The sequence below is a fragment of the Ornithorhynchus anatinus genome, chromosome 16, assembly GCF_004115215.2.
Source record: "Ornithorhynchus anatinus isolate Pmale09 chromosome 16, mOrnAna1.pri.v4, whole genome shotgun sequence".
NCBI lineage: Eukaryota > Metazoa > Chordata > Mammalia > Monotremata > Ornithorhynchidae > Ornithorhynchus > Ornithorhynchus anatinus.
Window position 1 is genome coordinate 17,552,325 of NC_041743.1, and position 27,089 is coordinate 17,579,413.

The following is a 27,089-nucleotide window of genomic DNA, read 5'->3' on the forward strand; positions in this document are numbered from 1 at the left end:
TTCAATACCTATTCTTCCCCTTAGCTCCACTATGAGCCCCATGTGGGATAGGCACTTTGTCTAACCTATCATGTATCTATCCAAGTGCTTAGAACAGTGCTTGACAAGTAATAAGCACTGAATAAATATTATGATTAATTAATTACTTAAATCTACCTCTCCAGCCCCAATCCTGTCTCTCCTTACCGTCCATCTCCCCTCTCCTCTTTCTTCCAAGGCATCTTTTCTTGAATGTCCTGTCAGCACCTCAGGATCAATATGTCCATACCTGAACTCCTATTTTCCCTCATTCATTCAGCGTTTACTATATGCAAAGCACCGTACTAAGTTCTTGAGCACTGTACTAAGTACTTGGGCACTGTCCTCTCCTCTTTCTAACTATTCCATTACAACACCTTCCTCCCTGTTTCGCAAAAGCACATCATCGGTATACCTGGATTCCTCTGTCTCTATCTCTTTCAACCTCTGTATTCAGTCAGTCACCAAATCCTGTCAGTCCTTTTTTCACAACAAATCCAGAATCCACCAGTTCCTCACCATCCAAACTATCACTATGCTGGTCCAAGCACTTGCAAGATCCTGACTTGACGACAGCAGCAGCCTACTCCAACCTTTCCCCTCTCCAGTCCATATTTCACTCTGCTGCCAAGATCTTTTATCATAACTTCATCTGGGTAGGTCTTTGATGCTTGCCTATTTTTCTCTGCATCAAGAAGAAATTCTTAACAGTGGGTTTTAATTAGACATTCAATGGCATGTATTGGATGCTTACTGGGTGTACAGCACAGTACTGGGAGAGTACAGTACAACAGAATTGGTAGACATGTTCCCTGCCCACATAGATCTTAAAGTCTTTAAGGTACTCAATCATCTCCCCTCTGCTTCATGGTATTCTGCTACATCTCTCCCACCATATCTCAGCTTGCAAACTTCACTCCTCTCAAGCAAACCTACTCAGTGTACTTCCTTTTCATCTCTCTAACTGTCAACTTTTTGCTCAAGTCCTCTTTTATGCCTGCAACTCCCTCCCTTTTCACATCTGGCTAACCACAGCTCTTCCCAGCTTCTGAATCCTTCTAAACTCACATCACATCACCTAGACACTTGGGTCCTCCCCTCCCAACCATCCATATAGCATTTATGTACATGTCTTTCAACACTGTACTGATCCCCTACTAGATTGCAGGGATCATGTCCATTAGCTAGGGCTAGATCTCTCTAGGGCTTCATACAATGGTCTGCCCACAGTAAGCATTCAATAAATCTGATTGATTGATTGATTGGTTGGGTGGAACAAAGAGAAGAGGGGATAAAGTGGGTTGAGGAGGAGAGAAGGAAAGAGAGACATGAGAGAAAAGGAATAGTATAAAAGGAGACAAAATGGGAGCAGATGAAAGATGAGGGTAGAACAAGTCCCCTCAGCCAGTCCCCCTAAGCCTAAGTCAGTCAATCAATCATATTTATTGAGTGCTTACTTTGTGCAGGGTATTGTAGTAAGTGCTTGGGAGAGTACAACATAACAATATAACAGATGCAGAGAAATAGCGTGGCTTAGTGGAAAGAGCCTGGGCTTGGGAGTCAGAGGTCATGGGTTCTAATCCCCGTTCCACCACTTATCTGCTGTGTGACCTCGGGCAAGTCACTTAACCTCTCTGTGCCTCAGTTCCCTCATCTGTAAAATGGGGATTAAGATTGTGAGCCCTATGTGGGACAACCTGATTACCTTGTATCTACCCCAGGACTTAGAACAGTGCTTGGCACTTAGTAAGCACTTAACAAATACCATCATTATTATTATTATTTTTAGATATAGCCTCAGCAAACCCCTAATTTATTCCTGGTGCCAAGCCCAAATCTAGCATTTCGAAGCCGTCTGCTGCACTGGGCGTCTTTGCTGTGCTGTCCTTGCCCTGCTGAGCCTTGGATCTCCATGCCACCCCCGCAGCGCACCCCTTTCTGGAGCATAAGCTCAGCGGAGCAGAGAGCAACTTAAGGGCTGTAGATTTGGAGATGAATCTTGGGGGGGCAGCTGATGGCGGACACTAGTCCCTGCCCGAACTCCCAGTGTCCCTGGAGATACCCTGGGCCGTGACGGGAGTTGGGAGTGGGGATTCAGCGTTGGGGGATTGGCAAAGACTGGAGAGAGAATTCCACCTCAGGGGAGACTTGGCTGCTGCTCTGACCCCAACCGTCACCTTCACAAGTTGTGGTGCCATGTCGGTCGAGCAATCACTGTTCCTGCAGGGAGTGTGAATCCATCCCACTGGGAAACTCGTGAGAGAAAAAGGTTACAAGAAGCAGCATGGTGTAATGGATAGAGCATGGCCTTGGAAGTCAGAAGTCAGAATTCATGGCTTCTAATCCTGGCTCTTCTACTTGTCTACTGTGTGACCTCGGGAAAGTGGCTTCACTTCTCTGTGCCTCAGTTACCTCATCTGTAAAATGGGGATTGAGGCTATGATCCTGATAAGGGACAGGACTGTGTCCAACCCGATTTGCTTGTATCCACCCCAGAACTTAGTACAGTACCTGGCACATAATAAGCACTTAACAAATACCATAATTACTATTATTACAGAGTTAGGAGCTAGCAGAGCTGGGACTCACCCTGTTTAACAATTATGGTAACTGTTATGTGCTTACTATGTGCCTAGCATTGTTCTAAGTGTTGGAATAGATACAAGGTAATCAGTTTGTCCCACGTGGGGCACACAGTCACAGTTTCGAAAGTGAAGAGTTGATGGTAGAGCAAAAGAGATATCAGGTGATCCATAGCTGAGGCGGACCCCTGGAGGACAGAGGAAAGGATGGTAGCCAGCATTCAGGGTCCGGACCCAGGCCTTCGCCCCTCTAGTCCCTCTGCTTTATGGAAGAACTCAGTGGAGGGGGCATAACCCCAGCCTGTAGAAAAATTGTACTTGGATTTCCCTAGTGCCAGACGATACCTAAACTGTTTACTTCAGGTTTATTAAGAAGCAGCGTGGCCCACTGGATACAACACGGACCTGGGAGTCAGAAGGACCTGGGTTCTAATCTGCTGTGTGACCTTGGGCAAGTCACTTCTCTGTGCTTCAGGAAAATGGGGATTAAGACTGTGAGCCTCATGTGGCGCAGGGACTGTGTTCAACCTGATGAGCTTGTATCTACCCCAGTGCTTAGAACAGTGCTTGACACATAGTAAGTGCTTAACAAATACCCCCATCATTGTTATTATTATTGCCCATTTTTCAGTATGTGTAATGATTCATACTACCATACTAATAATAATGGTATTTGTTAAGTGCTTACTATGTGCAGAACACTGTCCTAAGTGCTGTGGTAGATAAAGGGTAATCAGGTTGTCCCACGTGAGGCTCACAATCTTAATCCCCATGAGATGAGGTAACTGAGACACAGAGAAGTTAAGTGACTTGCCCACAGTCATACAGCTGACAAGTGGCAGATCCGGATTCGAACCCATGACCTCTGACTCCCAAACCCATGCTTAGCATTGGGCACAGTCACGTGAATTCAGTAGCATACTAAGACTTTTGCTGAAGCTTCAATCCTGTTGAGTTCGCCCTGGTGTAGCACTTCCGACTTGAGGAATGTCTCCCGTCTTATCTGTGTGTCATTTGCTTCTCTTCAGCTGCACACCTTGCATTTACCTCTTAGAAGTTCTGTTTTGTTCATTACTAAACAATTCTTGATTTATCAACTTCATTTGGAATCCCAATTCTACCTCTCATGGTGATAATTATACCCCTTGTATTTATGTAAAATGACCAGATTTGGATGAATTTTAAGGAGGGAAGGTCTATATGAGGAACTCTATTTTGGGAAAAGGTGCGAGAGCAGAGAGGGGAAAATAGAGGAAGAAGAAAGAAGGAAAAATGGAGGGGAGGTGGTAGAGAGAAGGGAAGAGGGAAACAACATAAAAGGCAAAGGGAGAGGGCTTAGTTTAAATGCTTAGTACAGTGCTCTGCACACAGTAAGAGCTCAATAAATATATGAAAATATGAAGAGAGAAAAAGTGGAAGGGAGAGGGGCAGGGAGGGGAACAGGGATTAAAAAAGGGAGGGAAAGAGGGGGGATTGGAGAGCTGATGGGCCAAAAACTCAGACTCACCAGCTACCATCAGGCACTTCTGTTCCCTGCAGCCAAAATGATGACCTTGGCCACGTCAGCTAATGCCACCGCTGCTGTGGCCTCGATGGCAGTCAGTCTGCACTGTCACTCACGTTAAGCATAGTCCAGTGGTGCAGTCCAGTTGTAGCAGTCTGAAACTCTTCTCCTCTAGCTCTAGCCACCTACTGATATGTCTGCATTGTATTTAAATATTTCATTTTTCCTAATGTGTCTGTCTCCAGTCCCTTCGCCACACTTATACTCACAGATCGTGAGCCCCTCAAGGGGCAGGGATGGTGACTAATTCCCATCTGTGCATTCTCTCCCAGAGTTTAGGACAGTGTTCAGCATATAGTAAGCACTTAAGAAGTATTATTCTTATTACTATTACTGCTTCTACTAATAATATGCCTAGTATTGAGAGGAAGATTGCTGGTCCACCCAAGTTGGCTACTTGCAGCTTGGAGCCAGGAGACGTGTCAGAACCCAGGTATCTGGTCATTGGGAACATCCCAGACAGGATCCTGGTCATAGAGTACAGGTAAAGTAAATCATTGTTGTCCCGAGAATCTTAGAATCATGACAAATCTTAAACCTCAAGTTTTTTATAGTACAAATAGGCACTATACTTTAGATAGAAATTATATACATATGCAAGTATAAATACTCACACACATATACACACGCATGCATGTATAGACACACACGAACGTACGTTGATATGCTCTATGCTTAGCAAATTTATGTGCTAGGCATTAAGAGTCCAGAAAAGTAGCATGGCTTAGTGGACAGAGTTTGGGCCTAGGAGTCAGAAGGACCCGGGTTCTAATCCCAGCTCTGCCATTTGTCTGCTGTGCATAACCTTAGACAAGTCCCTAAACTTCTCTGTGCCTCAGTTGCCTCAACTGTAAAATGGGGATTAAGACTGTGAGCCCTGTGTGGGACAGGGGCTGTGTCCAACTTGATTATGATGTGTCTACCCTGGCCTGGCACATAGTAAGTGCTTACAAATACTGTAAAAAACAAATAAAAGAAAACAGACTGTCAAGAAATATGGATGGCTTTTTCTCTAAATATATGTACATTCAAACTGACATATCATCAATGCACATAATGATTGTGAATAATTTGTTTGCTTGCCTTCCCCATTAGCTTGCAAGCCCTTAGATGACATCTTTTGTACTCTCCTAAGCACTTAGAACAGTGCTCTGTACAGTAGTAAGACAGTAAGCACTCGGTAAATAACAATGTTGTTGATTATCATGATGATGTATTACAGCAACTGAAATAGAAAAAAAGAAAGCTATGCTCTGTGCCTGAAATATTTCCTTGATATAATATTAATATCGTATATCACTTCAGTGCTTTAATCTTTTAAAAAAGCAAAATCATATTCCTTCTTTCATTTATCATTTTTATGCTTTATTCCTAGCAATACAGGCTATATTTTCTCATCTGTTTCATATTTTTAACTTTCAATTTAATTCAAAAAAACAAATCTTATTTTGCTCCCTGATAATCTGTGTGATGAGGTCTGACTGACTTCAAACCTTCCTGACTTGGGTTAGACCTGAAGTTGGCAAGCTTTGGTCAGACCTGGAGATGGCAATCTTTGGTCAGACTTGGACTTGGATGATTCTGACTCTTCTTGGAACCAAACATGGCTTCTTGAGAGGGAAAGTGAGGTACTTCAAACTTCCTCCAGAACCTCAGACCCTGGGCAGATCCTGAGTGGGCCTGAACCAAACACCCCATAATCCACAGTGCTGCGGCCATGCCTAGCACCACCTCTGCAATCCCCTGAGGGTTGTCCGAGATGGACCCTTCCTTGGGTGGGCTGCCAAGGTTCTGGATCTCTGAAGGCCACCGACCCCAATCCTTTGTCTCGGGGCAGCTGGGTAGGGCCAGGAGCACTTAATCCATCCCCTCCCACGTTGTTCAGACCAGGGATAACCAACTCGGCTCTGCTCAGGGAGGCAGTTTCTCCCTATTCCACAGAGGTGAATCCTTGGCCACCCTCGAGGGAAAGGCCGGCTCAGACTGGGAGGGAAGGAGAGAGGCTGGAACTGCTCAGTGATTTCATTTTTTTCTGGGTCTTATAAATGATGATATTTACTAAATATTTAGAAAGTGCAAACCCCTGACTATCATTTCCAATTGCTCACTCTCCAATGGCTCCTTCCCTACTGCTTTCAAACATGTTTATGTTACTATCCTAATAAAGACTCTCCCTTCACCCCACGGTGCCCTCCTACCCTTCCTTTCCAAACTCCTTGAGCAAATTATTTATAACCTCCCTGTCTCCACTTTCTCCCCTCCAATTCTCTCCCCAACCTCTGCAATCTATTTGGCTCCTGACCCTTTCTCTCCATGGAAACTGTCCTTTCTAAAGTCATGGATAATTTTACTCTTCCCTAATCCAAGTGCATATAATCCTTCAAGACCTCTCAGATGCTATCAACACTGTGGATACCCCATCCTATGGAAACACTATTTACCCTGGGGTTCGCTGAAACTGTTCCTTTCCGCTTTTTTGTTTTTTGTTTTTTTGTAATGGTATGTGTTAAGTGCTTACTAGACTCCAGGCACTGTTCTAAGAACTGGGGTAGATGCAAGGTAATCAGACTGGACACAGTCCCTGACTCACATGGGGTTCACAGTCTTAAGCTGTCTCTCACTGCCCTATTTTATAGATGAGGTAACTTGGGCCTTTAGAAGTGAAGTGACTTGCCCAAAGTCACACAGCAGACATGTGGTGGAACCATGTCTAGAACTGAGGTCCTTCTGACTTCCAGGCTTGTACTCTATCCATGAGCCCACACTTTCTGGCTGTTCCTTCTCTGTCTCTTTTGAAGGCTCCTCTTCTTTCTCCCACACTTTGTATTCCCTCAAGGCTCAGTTCTATGTCCCCTTCCATTTTCCATCTGCCCCCATTCCCTTGGAGAGTCTCTGTCCAGATGATTCCCAAATCTACCTCCACAGCCCTGATCTCATTCCTTCCCTGCAGTCTCTCACTCCCTCTTCCCTTCAGGACATTACAACTAGCACCTCAGAACTGATATGTCCAAAACAGAATTCCTCATCTTTCCACCCAAAGACTCACCTCTCCCCAACTTTCCCATCACTGGAAAAAACTCCTCCCTATCTTACAAGTCCATAACCTTGGCATTATTCTTGACTGATTCTCTCATTCAACCTGCATATTCAGCCTGTTGCCTAATCCTGTCAGTTCTATCTTCACAACATCTGTCCCATCTGAACTATTTCTACACTGGTCCAGGCACTAGTCATATACTACACTGACTACTACATCACCCTCCTTACTGATCTCTCTGTTTCCTGTCTCTCCCCACTGTATTTTATACTTCACCCTTCTGCCAGGATTATTTTTCTTAAGAAATGCTCTGGGCAAGTTTCCCACTCCTCAAAAATCTTCCAATGGCTGTATATCAATCTTCCCAACAAAGAGAAACTCCTTACCACCAGCTTTAAGGAGTTTAATTAGTTTGCTTTTCTACTCTTTCTTCCTCCCCTCCCACTGCAACCCAGCCCACGCACTTTGCTCCTCTAATAATAATAATGTTGGTATTTGTTAATAATGCCCAGCTACTCATGGTACCTTGATGTCCTCTACCAGACTACCAAACCCTTGCTCACATTCTCCTTTGGACGTGGAACTCCCTGACCAGATCACCACTCTTCCCATCTTTAAATCCTTCATAAAAGCATATTGCCTCCAAGAAGCCTTCCCTAATTAACTTAGTTTTCCCCCACACTATTCACCTCCCTTCACTGCAGTCACTCAGATCTCTACCCCTTAAGCATCTTTATACCTACCCCACCCCTCAAGCCTACAGCACTTACGGACATATCCTTATACTGCGCTGGTTCCCCATCTTTAGTTTATTGTACTGTTTTCCCCACTTGATCATAACTTCTATTGTAATGTGCTCTGCACAAAGTAAGTGCTCAATAAATGCCATTAATTGGTCGATTGTGTGATTGAAGTATAGGGGTATTAGAAAAAAAATCAGAGTCAACAGAGTCCCTGTCCAACATGGGGCTCCTGATCTAAAAAGAAGGGAGAACAGTTATCTTATCCCTATTTTACAGATGAGGAAAGTGAAGCACAGGGCATTTAAATGACTCGGTCAAGGTCACATAGCAGACAAGTGGCAGAGCCGGGGCAAGAGCCTGTGTCTCCTAAGCTCACTCTCTTTCCATTAGGCCATGTTGCCTCCTGCCCAAAAGCTTGCTGATTCATAGGCTGGAGCCACTAGATGGACTCTATCAGGAGGGATGAAGAGATTTGCTCTTTTTTGGAAAGATAATAGATTATTCTATCTTAATTAGGTTCCATAAGTATTGCTGTTCACTTCCATCTGCCATAGGAATTCCAAGTACTGGAAGAAACTTCCCAAACAGACTTCCAGAATCTGCCCTCTGCAGGATATGGTTCCATAATTCTGGTATTTGTTAAGTGCTTACTGTGTTCCAGGCAGTCTTCTAAGCGCTGGGTTGGATACAAGCAATTCAGATTGGAAATAGTCCCTGTCCCAGGTGGGGCTCACAGTTTCACCCCAGCGCTTAGTACAGTTCCTTCCCCATAATAAGTGCTTAACAAATACCACTATTATTATTATTATTCATCAGCATTTCTGGGTGTAGGGTGCTGTGTTTATGTATTTTTCTCTCTGCCTGTCTCCTTCTCTGCCTCTATCTAGTTCTATTTAGGCATGTCTGTGTTTCTCAGTGACTTTTCTCAGCCCGTGTTTTTTTCTCTAAATCACTTTCCCTCTGACTCTAACTTTCTCTTTGCCTTTCCTGACCTTGTTGGCCTTACACCCCAGGGTCCTAGCTCTCCGCAGACCTCATACCATTAACCCATACTGAGCTTTTAAAAATAGGACCACCTTGTTGAACTGCAAAACACTGATGAGCAGCATGGCCTATGAGGAGCACTGTGGCTTAGTGGAGAAAGCATAGGCCTGTGAGTCAGAGGACCTGTATTCTAATCCCAGCTCAGTCCCTTGTCTGTTGTGTTACCTTCTCTGTGCCTCAGTTACCCTCTAGACTTTAATTTCTAGTCCTCTAGAGACTGTAAACTCATTATGGGCAGGGAATGTTCTGCTAATTCTGATACATCTTACTCCCCGAAGTGCTTAGTACAGAGCTCAGCACATAAGCGCTCAATAAACATGATTAACTGATTTATCACCCTTTATCACCCCATATGTAAAAGGGGATTAAGACTCTGTGCCCCATATGGGACATGGATTGTGTCGAAACTGATTAGCTTTTATCTACCGCAGAACTTAATACAGTGCTTGGCACATAGTAAACCCTTAACAAATACCATACCCAAAAAAATAGTACCTGTTCTCTCTCCTCCTTAGACTGTGAGCCCCATTTGGGACAGGAACTGTGTCTGACCTGATTAATTTTATTTACTCCAGTGCCTAGAACAGTCCTTGTACATAGTAAGCGCTTAATAAATACCATAATTATAATGTATTATTGCAAGCTTTCAAAGAAAATAAAACTACAGATTTTGTCTTCTAGGACACGTAAATGAAGCAATGGATACCTGAAGGTAGTAACACAGTATTTCCAAAGAGATCTAGGCCTCAAACATACCAAAGTTGATTCTGTAATTTAGAGAACCCTCCTGATTTAAGTCAATCAGCTTATTTCACTAGGAAAAATAATTTTGTTCATACCTGACTGGTATAATGAAGAAAAGATTTTACATAAAGTGTTTATGTATCAGTGACTGTTATAAGTCTCTAACGTCTAAGGATCTGCAAATACCGCTTCAGAGAAGCAATGTTTCCAATTTTCTACGAGTCATGGAAATGAGTTTGCGTGATTCCCAGTAAAATGCCCGTAGTCATTAGACAGACGGGAAAATGGTTTGTAATCACCTAAGCGTGATTAAATAGCCTCAGTCTGCAAGGCTAGATATTAGCTTTGATCTTTAGGGACTAGTCCCTCTAACTATTTTGGCTTCTGTTCACAAAGCAGGGAAGGGAAAGGGAGACACACAACAGATACTTACTTGTGATGCCATTTCTCGAGACTGACACAAAGCGGAGTGGGGGGAAAGAAGACAAAACACAGTGGTAAACAATGGTGACCAAACAAGCTGAGACCCAGTCCACCAACACATACCACAACATTCCACAGACCCAAGTAGCACATATAATCTGATGATCTTTTGGGCTAGATTTGAAAAAAAAAATCTTCCATCAGCTCTTTGCTGGTGATTTTCCCCCCCTAAGATTGCACACCTGAATTGACATCAATCAATTAATCATATTTATTGAGTGTTTATTGTGTGAAGAGCACTGTACTAAGAGCTTGGGAGAGTACAATATAGCAGAGTTGGTAGACAAGTTCCCTGCCCACAACGAGCATCGGGGTGGTGATTTTTACTTCTTCCTCTGGCATATATGCTAGGTGAGTCTTCTTCTTTACTTATTTTCTTTGCTCACCCATCCTCCCCCTTTCCCAATATACCCCTTACTATCATCGTCCCACCACCCTTCAACCTATTCCCCTGGCTTCCATTTGCCCCCTGTAAACCCTGTCCCTAATAATCCCTCACCCTCCCCTACAATTTATGGCTTTGCTGTCATCAGTCCCCTTCTACCATCCTCTCCTTCCCTCAATCAATAGATTGATTACATTTACTAAGTGTTCACTGTTTGCAGAGCCCTGTACTAAGCGCTTGGGAGAGTACAATACAACAGTGTGGGTGGACACATTCCCTGCCCACAACAAGCTTACATATAGTCCAGAGGGACTATATGTACTTATGCCCCATACCACCATGTCTCAACTCCCTACTCATGCCCCATTCCCACCACTCCTCAGCTTTAAGGGTCTCTGGTTTGGGGGGAAGAGAGCAGGTAGGGGAGGCTGCATTACCTTGTCTCTCTATGATAAAATTATACTGAAGTGGGAAAATGGACTTATACATATATACTTTTCTTTTTAAAAAAGACCTAATGGGCCATTACAGTAAGCCTCACGTGGGACAGGAACTGTGTCTGACCTGATTATCTTGCAGCCACCCCAATGCTGAGAGCAGAGCTTGGCACATAGTAAGCACATTATAGGAACCTCTATTATTATTTTCATTGTTGTTACTGTGGTGCAAGCATGATCTGATGCAGAAAATTATTCTTCCCTATTACCATTTCTACGTAAAGAATTACTTTGATGTGTTAAAAATATATGTCCTTGGGTTTGCTGTCAGATAAAAGAAGTCTGAGTGCCTTCAGCAGCACAGACCCTACTGTGAAAGAAGTCTGAGTGCCTTCAGCAGCAACAGACCCTACTGTGCCAGAATATGTATATAAACGTATATATCCGTCAAACTGTAACATGGGGTCCTAAGGCGAGCTCAGGGAGGACAGAAACTTCCATGGAGCAGAGGGCAAAAGCTCACTTCATCTTGGTTTTCAGTACAAATGAAGCCCGTGAAAGCAGAGCCTCATGATCATTCTGACTTTTGGGGCTTTAAGCAGGGGGTGTCATCTACATATATATGAGAAACAGGGAAGCACTGTTGCCTAGTGGACAAAACACAGCCCTGGAAACCAGAGGACCTGGGTTCTAATCCTGACTCCACCACTTGCCTGATGTGTGACCACCTTCACTTCTCTGTGCTTCAATTTCCTCTCGTGCAAAGTGGGGATTCGGTACCTCTTTTCCCTCCATAGAGTAGCCCATGTGGGACAGGAACTGTGTCCAACCTGATTAACTCGTATCTACCCCAGCACGTAGAACAGAGCTTGGCACATAGTAAGAACTTGACATAAAAAATGGAAAAAGCAATATTGCCTAATGAAAAAAGGATGGGCCTGAGAATCAGAGGATTTTAATTCTAATTCCCGCTCCTCCACTTCTCTGCTGTGGGATCTTGGGCAAGTCAATTAACTTCTTGGAGCCTCAGTTCCCTCATCTGTAAAATGGGGATTCTATCCCACTCTCTCCTACTTAGACTGTGAACCACAGGCGGGACAGGGATTGTGTCTTCCCTGATTATCTTATAACTATCACAGCACTTAGTATAGTGCTTGGCTTATAGTAAGTGCCTAACAATTATTATTATTATTGTTACTGCTATTATTATAAATCTATCTGGGCCAAGCAGTCGAAGAACATACTGCTGAGAGCCTATGCATATATGGGAACGTGGGAGGAAAAGCAGTTAGGCAACTGAAAGTCCATCCCACGATCCCATGATTGTCTCTTCACGGGTCCCCACAGTGCCCTTAAACACTTTCATATTTTACTCACTCGAGTCCCTCAGATCTTAGTACATTTCCTTATACTTTACCCTTCCTCGATCTGTAATTTATTTGACCGTCTCTCTCCCCATCTAATCTGTAAGCTCCTAGAGGATAGGGATAGTGTCTCTACTGTACTGGACTCTCCCAAGCATCATGTGTGGCTAGAGCCCAGGCCTGGGAGTCAGAAGGTCGTGAGTTCTAAACCTGGCTCCACCTCTCATCTGCTGTGTGACCTTGGGAAAGTCACTTCACTTCTCTGGGCCTCAGTTCCCTCATCTGTAAAATGGGGATAGAAACTGTATCCAAACGGATTTGCTTATATCCACCCCAGGGCTTAGTACAGTGCCTGGCACATAGTAACTGCTTAAAAAATGCCATCATTATTATTTCTGTTGCTCTGCCCACAGTATATGCTCATCAAGAAACACCATCGATGGATTGATTGATCTGAGTCATTTGCAATGATTGCTACTCTTCTGGCCTGCCTCTTGGCCTTCCCATCATCAGGGGAGCTGTCGTCCTAACTGCTGTGGGCTAGATTATTCTGACTGTGGAGGAGTATCCCAATAGTTCGCTGCTTCTGTTTTGTTTTGGGTTTTTTTTGTGTGGCATTTGTTAAGTAATTATTATTTATCATGCACTGTTCTAAGTGCTGGGTAGATATGAGGTAATCAGGTTGCTCACGATCCTCGTACCACATGGGGCTCACAGTCAGGTAGGAAGGAGAACAGGTACTGAATCCCTATTTTGCAGTCTAGGAAACTGAGGCACAGGGAAGTTAAGTGACTTGCTCACACAGCAGGCAAGTGGAAGAGTTGGGATTAGAATCTTCCACTCCCAGACTCCTACTTTATTTCTTTCTTACCCTGTGGAAACAGGCAGGATGTGAGATTCAGATGTCCCAGGATTCATTCATTCAGTAACATCTATTGATTGCCTACTGTGCCCAGGACACTGTACTAAACTCCGAAAAAATGTTCAGGATGAGAGTTAGTCGTGGTCTCTAGTCCCTAAGGGGCTCACAATCTAGGAGTAATGGGGTTTGGAGAAGGAGCTGGTGCTGATCACGTAGGAGAAGAGTGAAATAATATAAATGAAAAAAAACACATAAAAAGACAAGGACAACAATAAGTAACTGGGAGCAACAGGACCTTTTGGCTGATGGAATGGAGTTCCAGACTCTTCACTGCTCAGGAATGGCTGGTCAGAGGCTGGCAATCAGAGCGGCCCCTGTGGCCACAGCCTCTCAGCATTCCACAAGGAGAGAAGGCATAAGGCCCCACTTCTAGCATTCTACTATTATTATTTTTATTATCATTATCATTATTATTAACCCTTCCCCAAGATCACTCGGCAGAGATGTGGCAAATCTGGGATTAGAACCTAGGTCCTTCTGACTTCTAAGCCTATGCTCTATCCATTAGTCAACACTGTTTATCTACTATCAAATGATGTTCTTTGGCCACAGCAGCATTCCCGGGAATTCCCTGGGATGATGCCGCCAGAATGTTCGCAGAGTTTGTTCCTCTAGGAACAGAGCTTTGCTCTCACAGCACTGGTTGCCTGTGGGGGGTTGTGTTGGGGTGGGCCTCAGTTTCCCCACTCAATCTCAGAGACTACTGGTAATAGAGTGCTGGTCTGGGAGCTTACTTCTTCTCTCATGGGGCTTGGCCTTTAGCACTCAGCTGACCCCTGGAAACCACGGAATCCTGGGCCCCTTGATGAAATAGTGCAAGCAACCCGCTATGCCTCTATGGTCTGACCAATGCCCTCATCTGGAGAGCACATTCGACCTCACCATGGCTCCACTTTGCTTAAATGCCCCACTGGTCTTTAGGTCTATCTATCAATCAATCATTAGTTTTACTGAAAGCTTACTGTATGCAGAGCAGTGTATTAAGCACATAGAAGAGCACAGTACAAAAGAGTTGATAGCTGGCCACAAGGAGCTTACAATCTAGAGTCTTGTCAATCTCAAAAAAGGTCCCTTTTTATTACTTTTTCACCCATTGCAAATGGAAGTGAGGTCAGTCAGGGACTGAGGGGGAAATGTGCCTGGGAGCTATATTTCCCAAAGTCATCTGGCAATGAAATCTGATTAAGCCCCACGGAATCTTTTAAGTTCCAGGGAGGGGATTCTCTCTGACACTGTCTCTCTCTCACTCTCTGCCGACATTGCTGTTGAGCCTTGTGGATAGTTTCACTGAAGAACCAGAAATGTTTTATTTGTGGGTCCACACTAAAAACTTTGTTGATGTATATAAGAAACTGTGCTTGGGAAGTTTTCTGTACTTCAAGAAGTCCACATAGTTTCTTCCAAGCTCACCTTCTGCCTGTGCCATGTTTTTGACTCTCCCTCCTCGGCCCTCTGGTTCTTCCCATTCCTCTTGCCTGGAACTTGCTCACATTCAAATCTGATAGACCTCCAATCTCCCCATGTTCAAAGCCCTGATGAATTCTCAGTCGTTTCACTGGAACAAAAAGACTTCTGCTCATCACCGAGGAAGCTCTATGACACCATAAGAGCAAATTTAACTCCAGATGAAATAATACAGATGGAACTATCATAAAGAGGGAAACCTAAAAATACATATAGCAAGAACACTCTGCTAAACTCCCGAATTTGGTTCCTTCCATCACAAAGAAAAACTACCCCCTTCACAACCGACAGACCACGTCTCTCCCCATCTTCAAAGCACATGTAAAATGATACCTCCTCCAGGAGACCTTCCCTGATTACTTTCTCATCTCCACCCTCTTCTTCCCTATTGCCCCTTTTTTTTTTACGGTATTTGTTAAGCGCATACTATGGAATATGTGTAGATACAAGGTTGTACATAGCTTCTATCCCACATAGAGTTCACAAGTCTTAATCTCCATTTTACAAATGAGGTAACTGAGGCACAAAGAAGTTAAGAGATTTGCCCAATGTCATACAGCAAATGGCAGAACTGAAATTAGAACCCAGGTCCTCTGACTTCCAGGCCCATGGTCATTCTACTAGACCACGCTGCAAAGTATGGACTGGGGAAGGGAGAGGTTGGAGCTAGGAAGGTCAGCAAGAAGGCTAATATAGTAGTCAAGATGGGTATTACAAGTTCCTGAACCAGTACGGTAGCAGATCAGATGAAGAGGAAGGGATGGATTCTGGGGAGGTTGTAAAAAAGAACTGACAGCATCTGGTGACAGATGGAAAAACTTAGTTGGAAGAGGATTAATAATAATAATAATGATGGTATTTGTTAAGTGCTTACTATGTGCCGAGCACTGTTCTAAGCTGGGGTAGACACAAGGTAAGCAGGTTGTCCCACTTGGGGCTCACAGTCTCAATCCCCAATTTTACAGATGAGGTAACTGAGGCACAGAGAAGTTACGGGACTTGCCCAAAGTCACACAGCTGACAAATGGCAGAGCTGGGATTAGAACCCAATTAGAACCCACAACCTCTGACCCCGAAGTCAGTGCTCTCTCTATTAAGCCACTCTGCTTCTCAGTGTAGTAGAGTCAATAATGATACCAAGGCTGTGGGAGGATTGGTGGTGATGCCAACAGTGATTGGAAGTTCAGAGAGAGGAGAGGGGTTTGGGAGGGAAGATGTTGAGCTTGAGGAGCTGGCGGGACATCTATGTTCAGACATCCAGGAGGAAGAAGGAAATTTGAGACTGCAAAGAAGGAGGTTGGGGCTAGTGAGGTAGATCTGGTTGTCATCTGAGTAGAGATGGTAAATAAAATAAATTATGGTATTTGTTAAGTACTTACTATGTGCTATGTCCTAGTTTGCAATGGGTGAAAAAGTAATGAAAAGGGGCCTTTTTTGAGATTTCTATGTGCTTAACTATGTGCTATGTTCAAAGAGCATGAGGAGCAGCGTGGCTCAGTGGAAAGAGCACGGGCTTTGGAGTCAGGGCTCATGAGTTCGAATCCCAGCTCTGCCACTTGTCGGCTGTGTGACCGTGGGCGAGTCACTTAACTTCTCTGTGCCTCAGTTCCCTCATCTGTAAAATGGGGATTAAGACTGTGAGCCCCACGTGGGACAACCTGATTCCCCTGTGTCTACCCCAGCGCTTAGAACAGTGCTCGGCACATAGTAAGCGCTTAACAAATACCAAAATTATTATTATTATTAGATACAGGGTAATCAGATTGTCCCACGTGGGGCTCACATTATTTAATCCCCATTTTTTACAGATGATGTAAGTGAGGCACAGAGACATTAAGTGACTTGCCCAAGGTCACACAGCAGACAAGTGGCGGAGCTCAGATTAGAACCCACTACCTCTGAGTCCCAAGCCCATGCTCTTTCCACTAAGCCACGCTGTTTCTCGCAAGTGCCACCCCCTCCACCTGCGCCTCGGACCCCATTCCCTCTCACCTTATTAAAACCATCACCCCTGCCCTCCTCCCTTCCTTAACTTCTATTTTTAACCACTCAGTCTCCAATGGATCCTTCCCCGCTGCCTTCAAACATGCCCACGTCTCCCCCATCCTAAAAAAACCTGCTCTTGACCCCACTTCCCCCTCCAGTTATCGCCCTATCTCCCTACTACCCTTCCTTTCCAAAATCCTAGAACGAGTCATCTACAATCGATGCTTAGAATTCCTTAACTCCCATTCTCTCCTAGACCCCCTCCAATCTGGCTTCCGTCCCCTCCACTCTACCGAAACTGCTCTCTCTAAGGTCACCCATGACCTCCTTCTTGACAAATCCAATGGCTCCTACTCCATTCTAATCCTCCTTGACCTCTCTGCTGCCTTTGACACTGTCGACCATCCCCTCTTCCTCCATACCTTATCTCACCTTGGCTTCACGGACTCCGTCCTCTCCTGGTTCTCCTCTTACCTCTCTGGCCGGTCATTCTCGGTCTCCTTCACTGGCGCCTCCTCCCCCTCCCATCCTTTAACTGTTGGAGTTCCTCAAGGGTCAGTTCTTGGCCCTCTTCTGTTCTCCATTTACACTCACTCCCTCGGTAAACTCATTCGCTCTCACGGCTTTGACTACCATCTCTACGCAGATGACACGCAGATCTACATCTCCGCCCCGTCCTCTCCCCATCACTTCAGGCTCTCATCCCCTCCTGCCTCCAGGACGTCTCCACCTGGATGTCGGCCCGCCACCTAAAACTCAACATGAGCAAGACTGAGCTCCTCATCTTCCTTCCCAAACCCGGTCCTCTCCCAGACTTCTCTATCACCGTGGATGGCACGACCATCCTTCCTGTCTCTCGGGCCCGCAATCTCGGTGTCATCCTTGACTCGTCTCTCTCGTTCACCCCGCACATCCTATCCGTTACCGAGACCTGCCGGTTTCACCTTTACAATATCGCCAAGATCTGCCCTTTCCTCTCCACCCAAACGGCTACCTTTCTGCTACGGGCTCTCGTTATATCCCGGCTAGACTACTGTGTCAGCCTTCTCTCTGACCTCCCTTCCTCCTCTCTCACCCCGCTCCAGTCTATTCTTCACTCCGCTGCCCGGCTCATCTTCCTGCAGAAACGATCTGGGCATGTCACTCCCCTTCTTAGACAACTCCAGTGGTTGCCTATCAACCTCCGCTCCAAACAAAAACTCCTCACTCTAGGCTTCAAGGCTCTACATCACCTTGCCCCTTCCTACCTCTCCTCCCTTCTCTCTTTCTACCACCCACCCCGCACGCTCCGCTCCTCTGCCGCCCACCTCCTCACCGTCCCTCGGTCTCGCCTATCCCGCCGTCGACCCCTGGGCTACGTCCTCCCGCGGTCCTGGAACGCTCTCCCTCCTCACCTCCGCCAAACTGATTCTCTTCCCCTCTTCAAAACCCTACTTAAAACTCACCTCCTCCAAGAGGCCTTCCCAGACTGAGCTCCTCTTCTCCCTCTACTCCCTCTGCCACCCCCCCTTCACCTCTCCGCAGCTAAGCCCTCTTTTCCCCCTTTCCCTCTGCTCCTCCACCTCTCCCTTCCCATCCCCACAGCACTGTACTCGTCCGCTCAACTGTATATATTTCCATTACCCTATTTTGTTAATGAATTGTACATTGCCTTGATTCTATTTAGTTGCCATTGTTTTTACGAGATGTTCTTCCCCTTGACTCTATTTATTGCCATCGTTCTTGTCTGTCCATCTCCCCCGATTAGACTGTAAGCCCATCAAATGGCAGGGACTGTCTCTATCTGTTGCCGACTTGTTCATTCCAAGCGCTTAGTACAGTGCTCTGCACATAGTAAGCGCTCAATAAATACTATTGAATGAATGAATGAATAGTTAAATCTGTGGGATCAGAGGGAGTGCATGGAAGTCAGCACTAGAAGGGAAAGCCATAATTGGGCCTTGAGGACCTCCCCTACCCAGTTAGGAAGTAAGAGGTAGAGGAAGAGCTGGTTAAAAGAGACTGAGAGGGAGTAGCCAGAGAAATTAGAGGAGAACTAGAAAGAACTGTGTCAGAGAAATTAAGGGTGGATATTGTCCGGGAGAAATAAGTGATTCACAATATCAAAAAATGCTGAGAGGATAAGGAAGATTAAGTGAAGAGATTAACTGCTTGGGTAGAGCAGTTTCTGGGGAGTGGAAGGGACACACGACAGAGGGAGGTTTGAGGATGGAGTTAGTGAAGAAGAATTGGAGGCCACGGGTGTAAACAGGAATAGCAGGAGGGAGATGAGTCGATAGATGGATAGTGCAGAAGGGCTTATAGGGTACTTTTTTTTTTCTGGAGGACACACACTGAGAGAAAAGAAGCAGTGAGATATTGAAAACTGAAACTAAAAACTTTGATTTTTGCTAATAAATCCCTAAATAAATTTTTTTATCTATTTAAAGGTGATCACTGGACTCAACAGTTCTTGTGAAATTATATAAAATGCTACAGGCATTTCAGAACAGAACAGATAGAGTATCTTGACAACCATAATGCACAATGAACGATGCAGATTCTACCTATGAAGATAATTCTCTCCCCATATGTTGAATTTTTTTTTAATATGTGAATTTTACAAATTTTTAGATGCAGGTGCTAAAAACCTCACTTTCATATCTGAATTTTCTCAAAAAGTGTTTTCTTCTTACAGAGAACTCATCTTACCATCCCTGCTCTGCCCCTAACTTCCCTATACACTGTAGACAATGCCACCATCCTCCCTGTCTCATAAGCCCATAACCATGGTATTATCTTTTACTCATCTCTCTCCCTCAACCCCCACATTCAATCTGTCATGAAATCCTGTTGGTTCTACCTACATTTCTCTAGAATCTGCTCTTTTCTCTCCACCCAAACTGCTCCCACGCTGAGGCAAGCACCCCTCCCTGACTATTCCATCACCTTCCTCGCTGACCTCCATGACTCTTCTCCCAGCGTGGCTCAGCAGCAAGAGCCCGGGCTTGGGAGTCGGAGGTCATGGGTTCGAATTCCGGCTCTGCCACTTGTCAGCTGTGTGACTGTGGGCAAGTCTCTTCACTTCTCTGGGTCTCAGTTCCCTCATCTGTCAAATGGGGATTAAAACTGTGATCCCCATAAGGGACAACCTGATTACCCTGTATCTCCCCCAGTGCTTAGAACAGTGCTCTGCACATAGTAAGTGCTTAACAAATACTAACTACTCCAGTGCATACTTCATTCTGGCGCAGATCATTTTTTCTGAAAAACTGTTCGGGCCATATCTCCACTCCTCAAAAACCTCCAGTGGTTGCCCACCTACCTCCTTGTCAAACAGAAACTCCTCACCATTGGCTTTAAGACACTTTGTCAGTTCTCTCCCTCCCAATTTACCTCACCGATCTCTTATTACAACCTAACCTACACCTTCTGCTCTTCTGACACCGACCTACTCTATGTACCTCACACTCATCCAGCCTGTGGCTGCCCCCTTGCCCATATCCTCCCCGGGACCTGGAACTCTCTTCCCCTGCCTATCCAACAGTTTGCCACTCTCACCACTTTCAACACCCTGTTAAAATCATCCCACCTTCAAGAAACCTTTACAGATTAGGCCTCCATTCTTCTACCCACTTTCCCCTCTGCATCCCCTATGCACTTGGTTGTGTAACCCTTAAGCAATGTGATACTCACCCTAGCCCCACAACACAACACAGTATTACACTCTACTTATTTCTCCTATCTTTAATTTATTTTACTGTCTCTGTAGATTGTAAACTCCTTGTGATTGTGTCTACCACTCCTAATGTACTTTCTCAAGCACTTAGTTAATCAGTCTGCATACAGTAAGCACTCAATAAATTCTCCTGATTGATTGATTGATTTTTCAAGGAAAAGATGTTTATTTCTCCAGCTTTCTTCCCTTTCAATTGGAGGTTAGAGATTAATGATCAATTATAAATATGACAGATCACAGAGCTGATTTAGCCAGATTAGCTGTGGCAGATGTGACTGCTAAACTCTTGTGAGTTGAATCCACTTAGGAGAGAAGCACATTTGACAGTAAGGATCCAAAGTCTCACTCCATGCTCTTCTTCCACTGTACACACCCAATCCTGGTCTGCCTATTTACCTGAAGAGGTGAATCATGCAATTATTTGAAAATTACAGCAGTAAGTTCTTTCTTGTACCTAGATATTTTAGCTAAATACAGGTTTTGATTGCTGAACACATAAGTCTGTGTGGACCGGCAGCGCAATCCTTAACAGCAGTAATGTGATACAAGCATAAGGCATTCTCACAGTTGTTGGGGAGATTTTATGGGCAAAGTAAATTCCTCCCCCGTCCCTGGACAATGTTTCAAAAAATGTGCATTGTTGAGACAAATTTACTTAGAATACTTGTGCTTCAAAAGAGTACAATGTGCTATCCAGTCCGATTCTGCTTTGTTAAAAGATTTTCTAGTGCTAAAGGTGATTCCACAAAGACTTTGGATTTCTTGATCAAAGCAACTGTTTCTGATCTGAATCCCCAGGGCCACCTATGGCCTGCTGCTTGTCTCAGCCCCTGTGAAAGGCAGTGGCTTCTTTCCCAACCTGAGGCCAAACTCGTGCCTGGATTCTGGACATCTCCCACTTCCAAGCTAATCCATGAGCCTCCAGGATGGCTCCCGCAGGAAATTATCTTGGGGAATTCATCCTGGGACATCTTCATCCTGGGACATCTCCAGTGGGACATTCCACACCACTCCATTTCCTGTGGGTATCAGGGAATGGGGATTTCCAGGCAATGCTTTTGGTTTCCACTCTGTGGGGTCCCCAGTAGCTCCAGGAGTGACTCAGAGGTCACGCAGAGACCTGACACAGTTGCCCAACCCTTGGGAGGTACCGGAATGTGAAAGATTTTTCCCGTGCTACTTTCAAGCTTGATACTGTAAGGTTTTCTTGGTTTCTAAAATTATATACTTCGCACATCAGAGGAGACAACCAAAACAAACCAAATTTTACTTAGAAATGCATATAAAATACACAAAACCTTCCAAACCTCAGACGTTGTAAGCTTTTGGGATTCAGTTCTGTAGATTCCAATGGGAATATCTCCTGTAGAAGAACAGAGCTTCTGATAAAGTCGGGCATACGTTCTGATCCATAGATCATCTTCTGTAATTTTCATCTTAAAAAAATAAATATACATTAGAAAATAAGAAATTCCAAAGTGGGTCCAAAATCCCAAACAACTGCCTCCAGCCATTCCTAATATTTCCCTGTGATAACTAACATCTACTCTTGGCTTAGTGTTGTAATTAATTTTCTTGTGACAATGTGACTCTGTCTATGGAAACTATTCCAATCCTCTGATCATCTTGATCACCTAAGGGATACTTTCTCCAGCTGTAATAACTCTCTTCCTCTGAGAGATGGCAACCAGAACTTCACACAGTGAGCAAGGTGCTGATGTTCCAAGGTTTTAAATGATGACAAAAACTATAAATCTTGTTTTGTTTCCTCTTCCTTTCCCTATGATGCCCAGCATTTTAAAAACAAGAAGAAGCAGTGTTGCCTAGTGGAAAGAGCACAGGCCTGAAAGTCAGAGGACCTGGGTTCTAATCCTAGCTCTGCCCCTTGCTGGCTGTTTGACCTAGGGAAAATCACTTAACCTCTCTGTTCCTCAGTTTCCTCAACAGTAAAATGGGGATGCAATACCTGTTCTCCCCCCCATTTAGACGGCGAGCTCTATGTGGGACAGAAGCTGTGTGCAACCTGATTAGCTTGTATCTACTCCAATGCTTAGAATGGTGCTTGATACATAGAAAGAGCTTAACAAATACCATAAAAAGATGATCTGTTGAGAATTAATATTTCTATAACACACATAACACTAATTTATTCAAATGCTAAGTTTTGCTAAAAAAGTATACATTTATTCAATTTTCTCTTTCGCTTAGCTAAGAAAGCGGATTATCTTCAATTAAATGTAAATGAAGTAAAACCTCATTAATTTGAATTACATGGAAGCAAAATCATAGTAGTTTCAGTTACAGCATTTACTAAGTGCCTGTGAATGCAATGCAACAACTTAAATGCTTGGGAAGTACTGACAAATGTAAATTATATTTAAATTTAAATTAACTCATTGAATTATCCCTCATTTTAAATAAGACATTGGATAAATAAAGTATGGAAGTTGATACAGGCTGAAGAATGCAAATTGATATGAATAAATATATCTTCATTCGAGCAGGGTTTGATTCATATTCACAATAATATTCTCTCTCTCTATATCTATATCATCTTTATCTATATCTAGATGGATATATTGATATAGAGATGCATTCAAATGTAAATTCCAATATTTTTCATGTATGGTATCTTAACCTGTGATTTCCTTGTTCTGACTCCTGCTCCCACTACCTGAAAATACTTTTGGTCTGTCTGTTTTCTCCATTAGATCATACATTTCTTGATTAAGGGGAAAGAACACTGGACTGTTAGTCAGAGGATCTGTGTTCTAATCCCACCTCTGTCACTTCCCTGATGGCTTGGGTCAGTCGCTTAATTTATCTGTGCTTCAGTTACCTCATGTGTAAAATGGGGATAAAATATCCGTTTTTCCTCCCACTCACACTGTGAACCCAACATGGGACAGGTACGATGTCCCACCTGCTCATATTGCATCAACCCCAGTACTTAGCACATAGTAAACGCTTAACAAATATCACAGTTATTATTGAGGGTGAAGGCTCTGGGCCTTACTTCTATTATTCTCTCCCAAGCACTTAGAATAGAGTTCTGCACTCAGTAGGCATTCCATAAATATCTTTAATTGATTGACTGAGAGAATTGACTGAGGATATAAACCCACTTCTGGCTTCTACCTTCAAACTACCAATCGCTTTGAAGTCACTCAATGAAAGAAAAATGACACTCGGCAGGTGCAGGTGAATTGTAAGGCAAAAGGATACTGAAGTATTTGCCATCTTAGATGGAACTAGGAGAATTATCTTAAAGCTGAGAGATGCAAGCATTGTATGAACTCAAAAGGAATGAAAGACATTTCAAAATCATGATGGGAGTCTTTGAGCATGATTCCAAGGGCATTAAAATGTTAATTTGTTTTACCCTACCAACTTCAACATAAATACCAAAAAGGAATTGTTGGTTGAGGACTACCTTATTTTTTCACATACGTGCCCCTCTTTTCTGCAGAATTTCTGCAACCTCAAAATAGCAGAGGAGCTTTTATGTGAGTAATCAAGTCCAGCAATAAGCAGAGCGGGGAAGAAAAAATGGGCAGAAAAAATAAAGGAAGAAAGGAGAGAAAGAAGGGAAAGGGAAGAGGACAGGTATTTCTATTGCACTCTGCCAGTCCTGCATACACTATGCACCTTATGAATTTTGGTAACTCTTCTGCCCACTCCACATATTTGTTAAGCATTTACTGTGTACTCGGCACTGATACTAGAACTTCCTTAGTTCTAGTACTAAGTGCTGGAGAAGACACAAGCTAATCAGATTGGACACAGTCCATGTTTCACTTGGTGCTCACAGTCTTAATCCCCATTTTACAGATGAGGTAACTGAGACCCAGAGAAGTTAAGTGACCTGTCCAAGGTCACACAACAGACAAGTGGCAGGGCTGCAATTCAAACCCAGATCCCTCTGACTTCCAGGCCTGCTGCTACGCAGCTACACTGCTTCTCTGTATCCCACTGGCATCCTGACTGTACTTTACCTCCCATACTAGCTTACCTAGCCAACAAGGCTTGGAAAGAAAAGAAAAATCTTTTATTTCCCCCTCAGAATTCAGGTGGGGAGGGAAAGAAATTATGCAGTGGAGGGAATTATGCAAATAAATGCCATAGGTGAAAATTTGCAATATATAAATCACTTAGATGAAACTTGTCAGTTAGTCATATTTATTGAGCACTTACTTTGTACAGAGAACTGTACTAAGTGCTGGGGAGAGTACAATATAACTGACACATACCCTGCCTACAGAGAGCTTACAGTCGACAGGGGGAGACAGACAGTAATATAAATAAATGAATTACAGATACGTAAAAGGGAATTAAGTAAAAGAGAATTAATTGAGGTCAGTTCTAAACCCCCAGAGTCCAGTCTCAATTGCCTGTATGTTGGCAATACGAGGACAGAACTCTGTCAACTATGCAAATTATGGCTTTTTATCTCACTTTTCAAAAACATACTCCATCTTATATAAACTTTAGACTTTGTGGAATTATAATGAAGAGAATATGAAAAGCAGATGGTTTTACCTGGACACTCATGAGAGAAAACATAATAATAATAATAATGTTATTTGTTAAGCGCTCACTATGTGTCAGGCACTGTATTAAGCACTGGGGTGGATACAAGGAAATTGGGTTGGACACAGTCCCTGTACCCTGTGGGGCTCACAGTCTCAATCCTCATTTTACAGATGAGGTAAGTGAAGCATCGAGAAGTGAAGTGACTTGCCCAAGATCACACAACAGACAAGTGGCAGAGCTGGGATAAGAACCCATGACCTTTTGACTTCTAGGCCTGTGCTCTATTCACTATACCATGCTGCTTCCAATCCAGAAAAAACATAACCTGGTAAAGGCAGCTGAAGTAGTGTATGGATGATATAAAAACCTTAAGTACATGGAATCTTGTAACCACATTATTTTAAACTTACAGAACAAAGAAAGCCTGATCCTGGTGTGGTATCCAGTCCCAACAGAAGTCTGGTGATAGAGATCATATAGTCCTTCACAAATGACTGCAACATAAAAAGGAACTCTAGATTAGAAGCCATAAGGGCAATCAAATAAAATTGAGAACCAAGCGCATACACAAACACACTAGAGAACTTTGTCACTAGATACCATGTCCAACGAGAAAGAGGAAGAAAAAAAACTTTCCCTTAGAATTCTGACCCAAAATTGACTTCTGCCTAGCCTCTGTATGGGAATCCAGATGGGGTAGTGGAGAAGATTAAAGGGGATGAGGAAGCATATGTACAAGAATGGAGAATGGCAGAAGAATCAGTCTGGAGAGAATGTACAAAAAGAGGGCTGGAAAAGCAGTGAGTAGGGATGAAGTCAAGAGGACAGAAAGTAGGGACAAGCAGGCTGGAGAATGAGTGGATCGATAAATCAATAGTATTTATTGAGCACTTACTGTATGCAAAGCACTAACAATCATAATAATTATGGTAATTATTAAGCACTTAGTGTGTGCCAGGCACTGTACTAAGTACTCGGGTGGATACAAGCAAATCGGGTTGGACACAGTCCTTGTCCCTCATGGGGCTCACAGTGTCAATCCCCATTTTACAGATGAGGTAACTGAGGCCCAGAGAAGTGAAGTGACTTGCCCAAGGTCAAACAGCAGACAAGTGGTGGAGCCACCATTAGAACCCATGACTTTCTGACTTCCAGGCCCATCCTCTATCCACTACCCCATGCTGCTTCTCGTGGCTTAGTGGAAAGAGCACGGGTTTGGAAGTCAGAGGTCATGGGTTCTAATCCCAGCTCTGCCACTTATCTGCTGTGTGACTTTGGGCAAGTCACTTAATTTCTCTGTGCCTCAGTTCCCTCATCTGTAAAACAGGGATCAAGACTGTGAGCCCCACGTGGGTCGAACTGATTACCTTGTATTAACCCCAGAGCTTTGAACAGTACTTTGCATATAGTAAGTGCTTAACAAATACCATAATTATTACTAAATGCTTGGGAGACTACAATTACAACACTGTTGGTAGACATGTTCCCTGCCTACAAGGATCTTACAGACTAGAGGGAGAGAAAAATACTAATTTTAATAAATCAATTATAGATATATATGCATATGAGTGCTGTGGGGCTGAGGTTGAGGCTAATATCAAGTATATAAAGGGTATAGATTGAAGTGCATTGGCCATTTAGCAGGAAGAGGAAATAGGGGAAAGGAAGGCTTAATCGGTCTCTTGGAAGAGGTGTGATTTTAAGAAGGTTTTGAAGATGAGAAGACGGGGGGGTCTGTTGTATATGAAAGGGGAGAGAGTTCCACATCAGAGGGAGGATGTGGGTAAAGAGTTGAAGGCAAGATAGATGAGACTGAGGTGTAGTGAGTAGGTTGACGAGAGAGGAGTGAAGTGTGCGGACTGAATCATAGTGAAAAATAGGAGGGCAAGATGATTTACTGCTTTAATTCTGACTTTAAGGAGTTCCTGTTTGATATGGAGATGGATAGGCAGCCACTGGAAGTTCTTGAAAAGTGTGGAGACATGGGCTGAACTTTTTTTTTAGAAAAATGATGCAGGCAGCAGAATGAAGTGGGGACTGGAGTGGGGAAAGACAAGAGTCAGGG

The 27,089-nt window shown here is 43.8% G+C and overlaps 1 protein-coding gene across 7 annotated transcripts in view; it reads right to left on the minus strand.

The window, feature by feature from the left end:
- Positions 1 to 27,089, minus strand: part of KCNT2 (potassium sodium-activated channel subfamily T member 2) — a 397,559-nt gene that overhangs the window by 21,257 nt on the left and 349,213 nt on the right. For 4 of the 7 annotated variants that reach the window (XM_029081282.2, XM_029081283.2, XM_029081280.2 and 1 more), the window contains 3 exons: positions 25,435 to 25,518; positions 21,799 to 21,927; positions 10,166 to 10,186 (listed from right to left, as the gene is read on the minus strand). In XM_029081282.2, coding sequence (XP_028937115.1) covers positions 10,166 to 10,186; positions 21,799 to 21,927; positions 25,435 to 25,518 — 234 coding nt within the window. The remainder of the gene's footprint in view (positions 1 to 10,165; positions 10,187 to 21,798; positions 21,928 to 25,434; positions 25,519 to 27,089) is intronic. The other 3 variants (XM_029081285.2, XM_029081284.2, XM_029081281.2) reach the window with 1 other exon arrangement.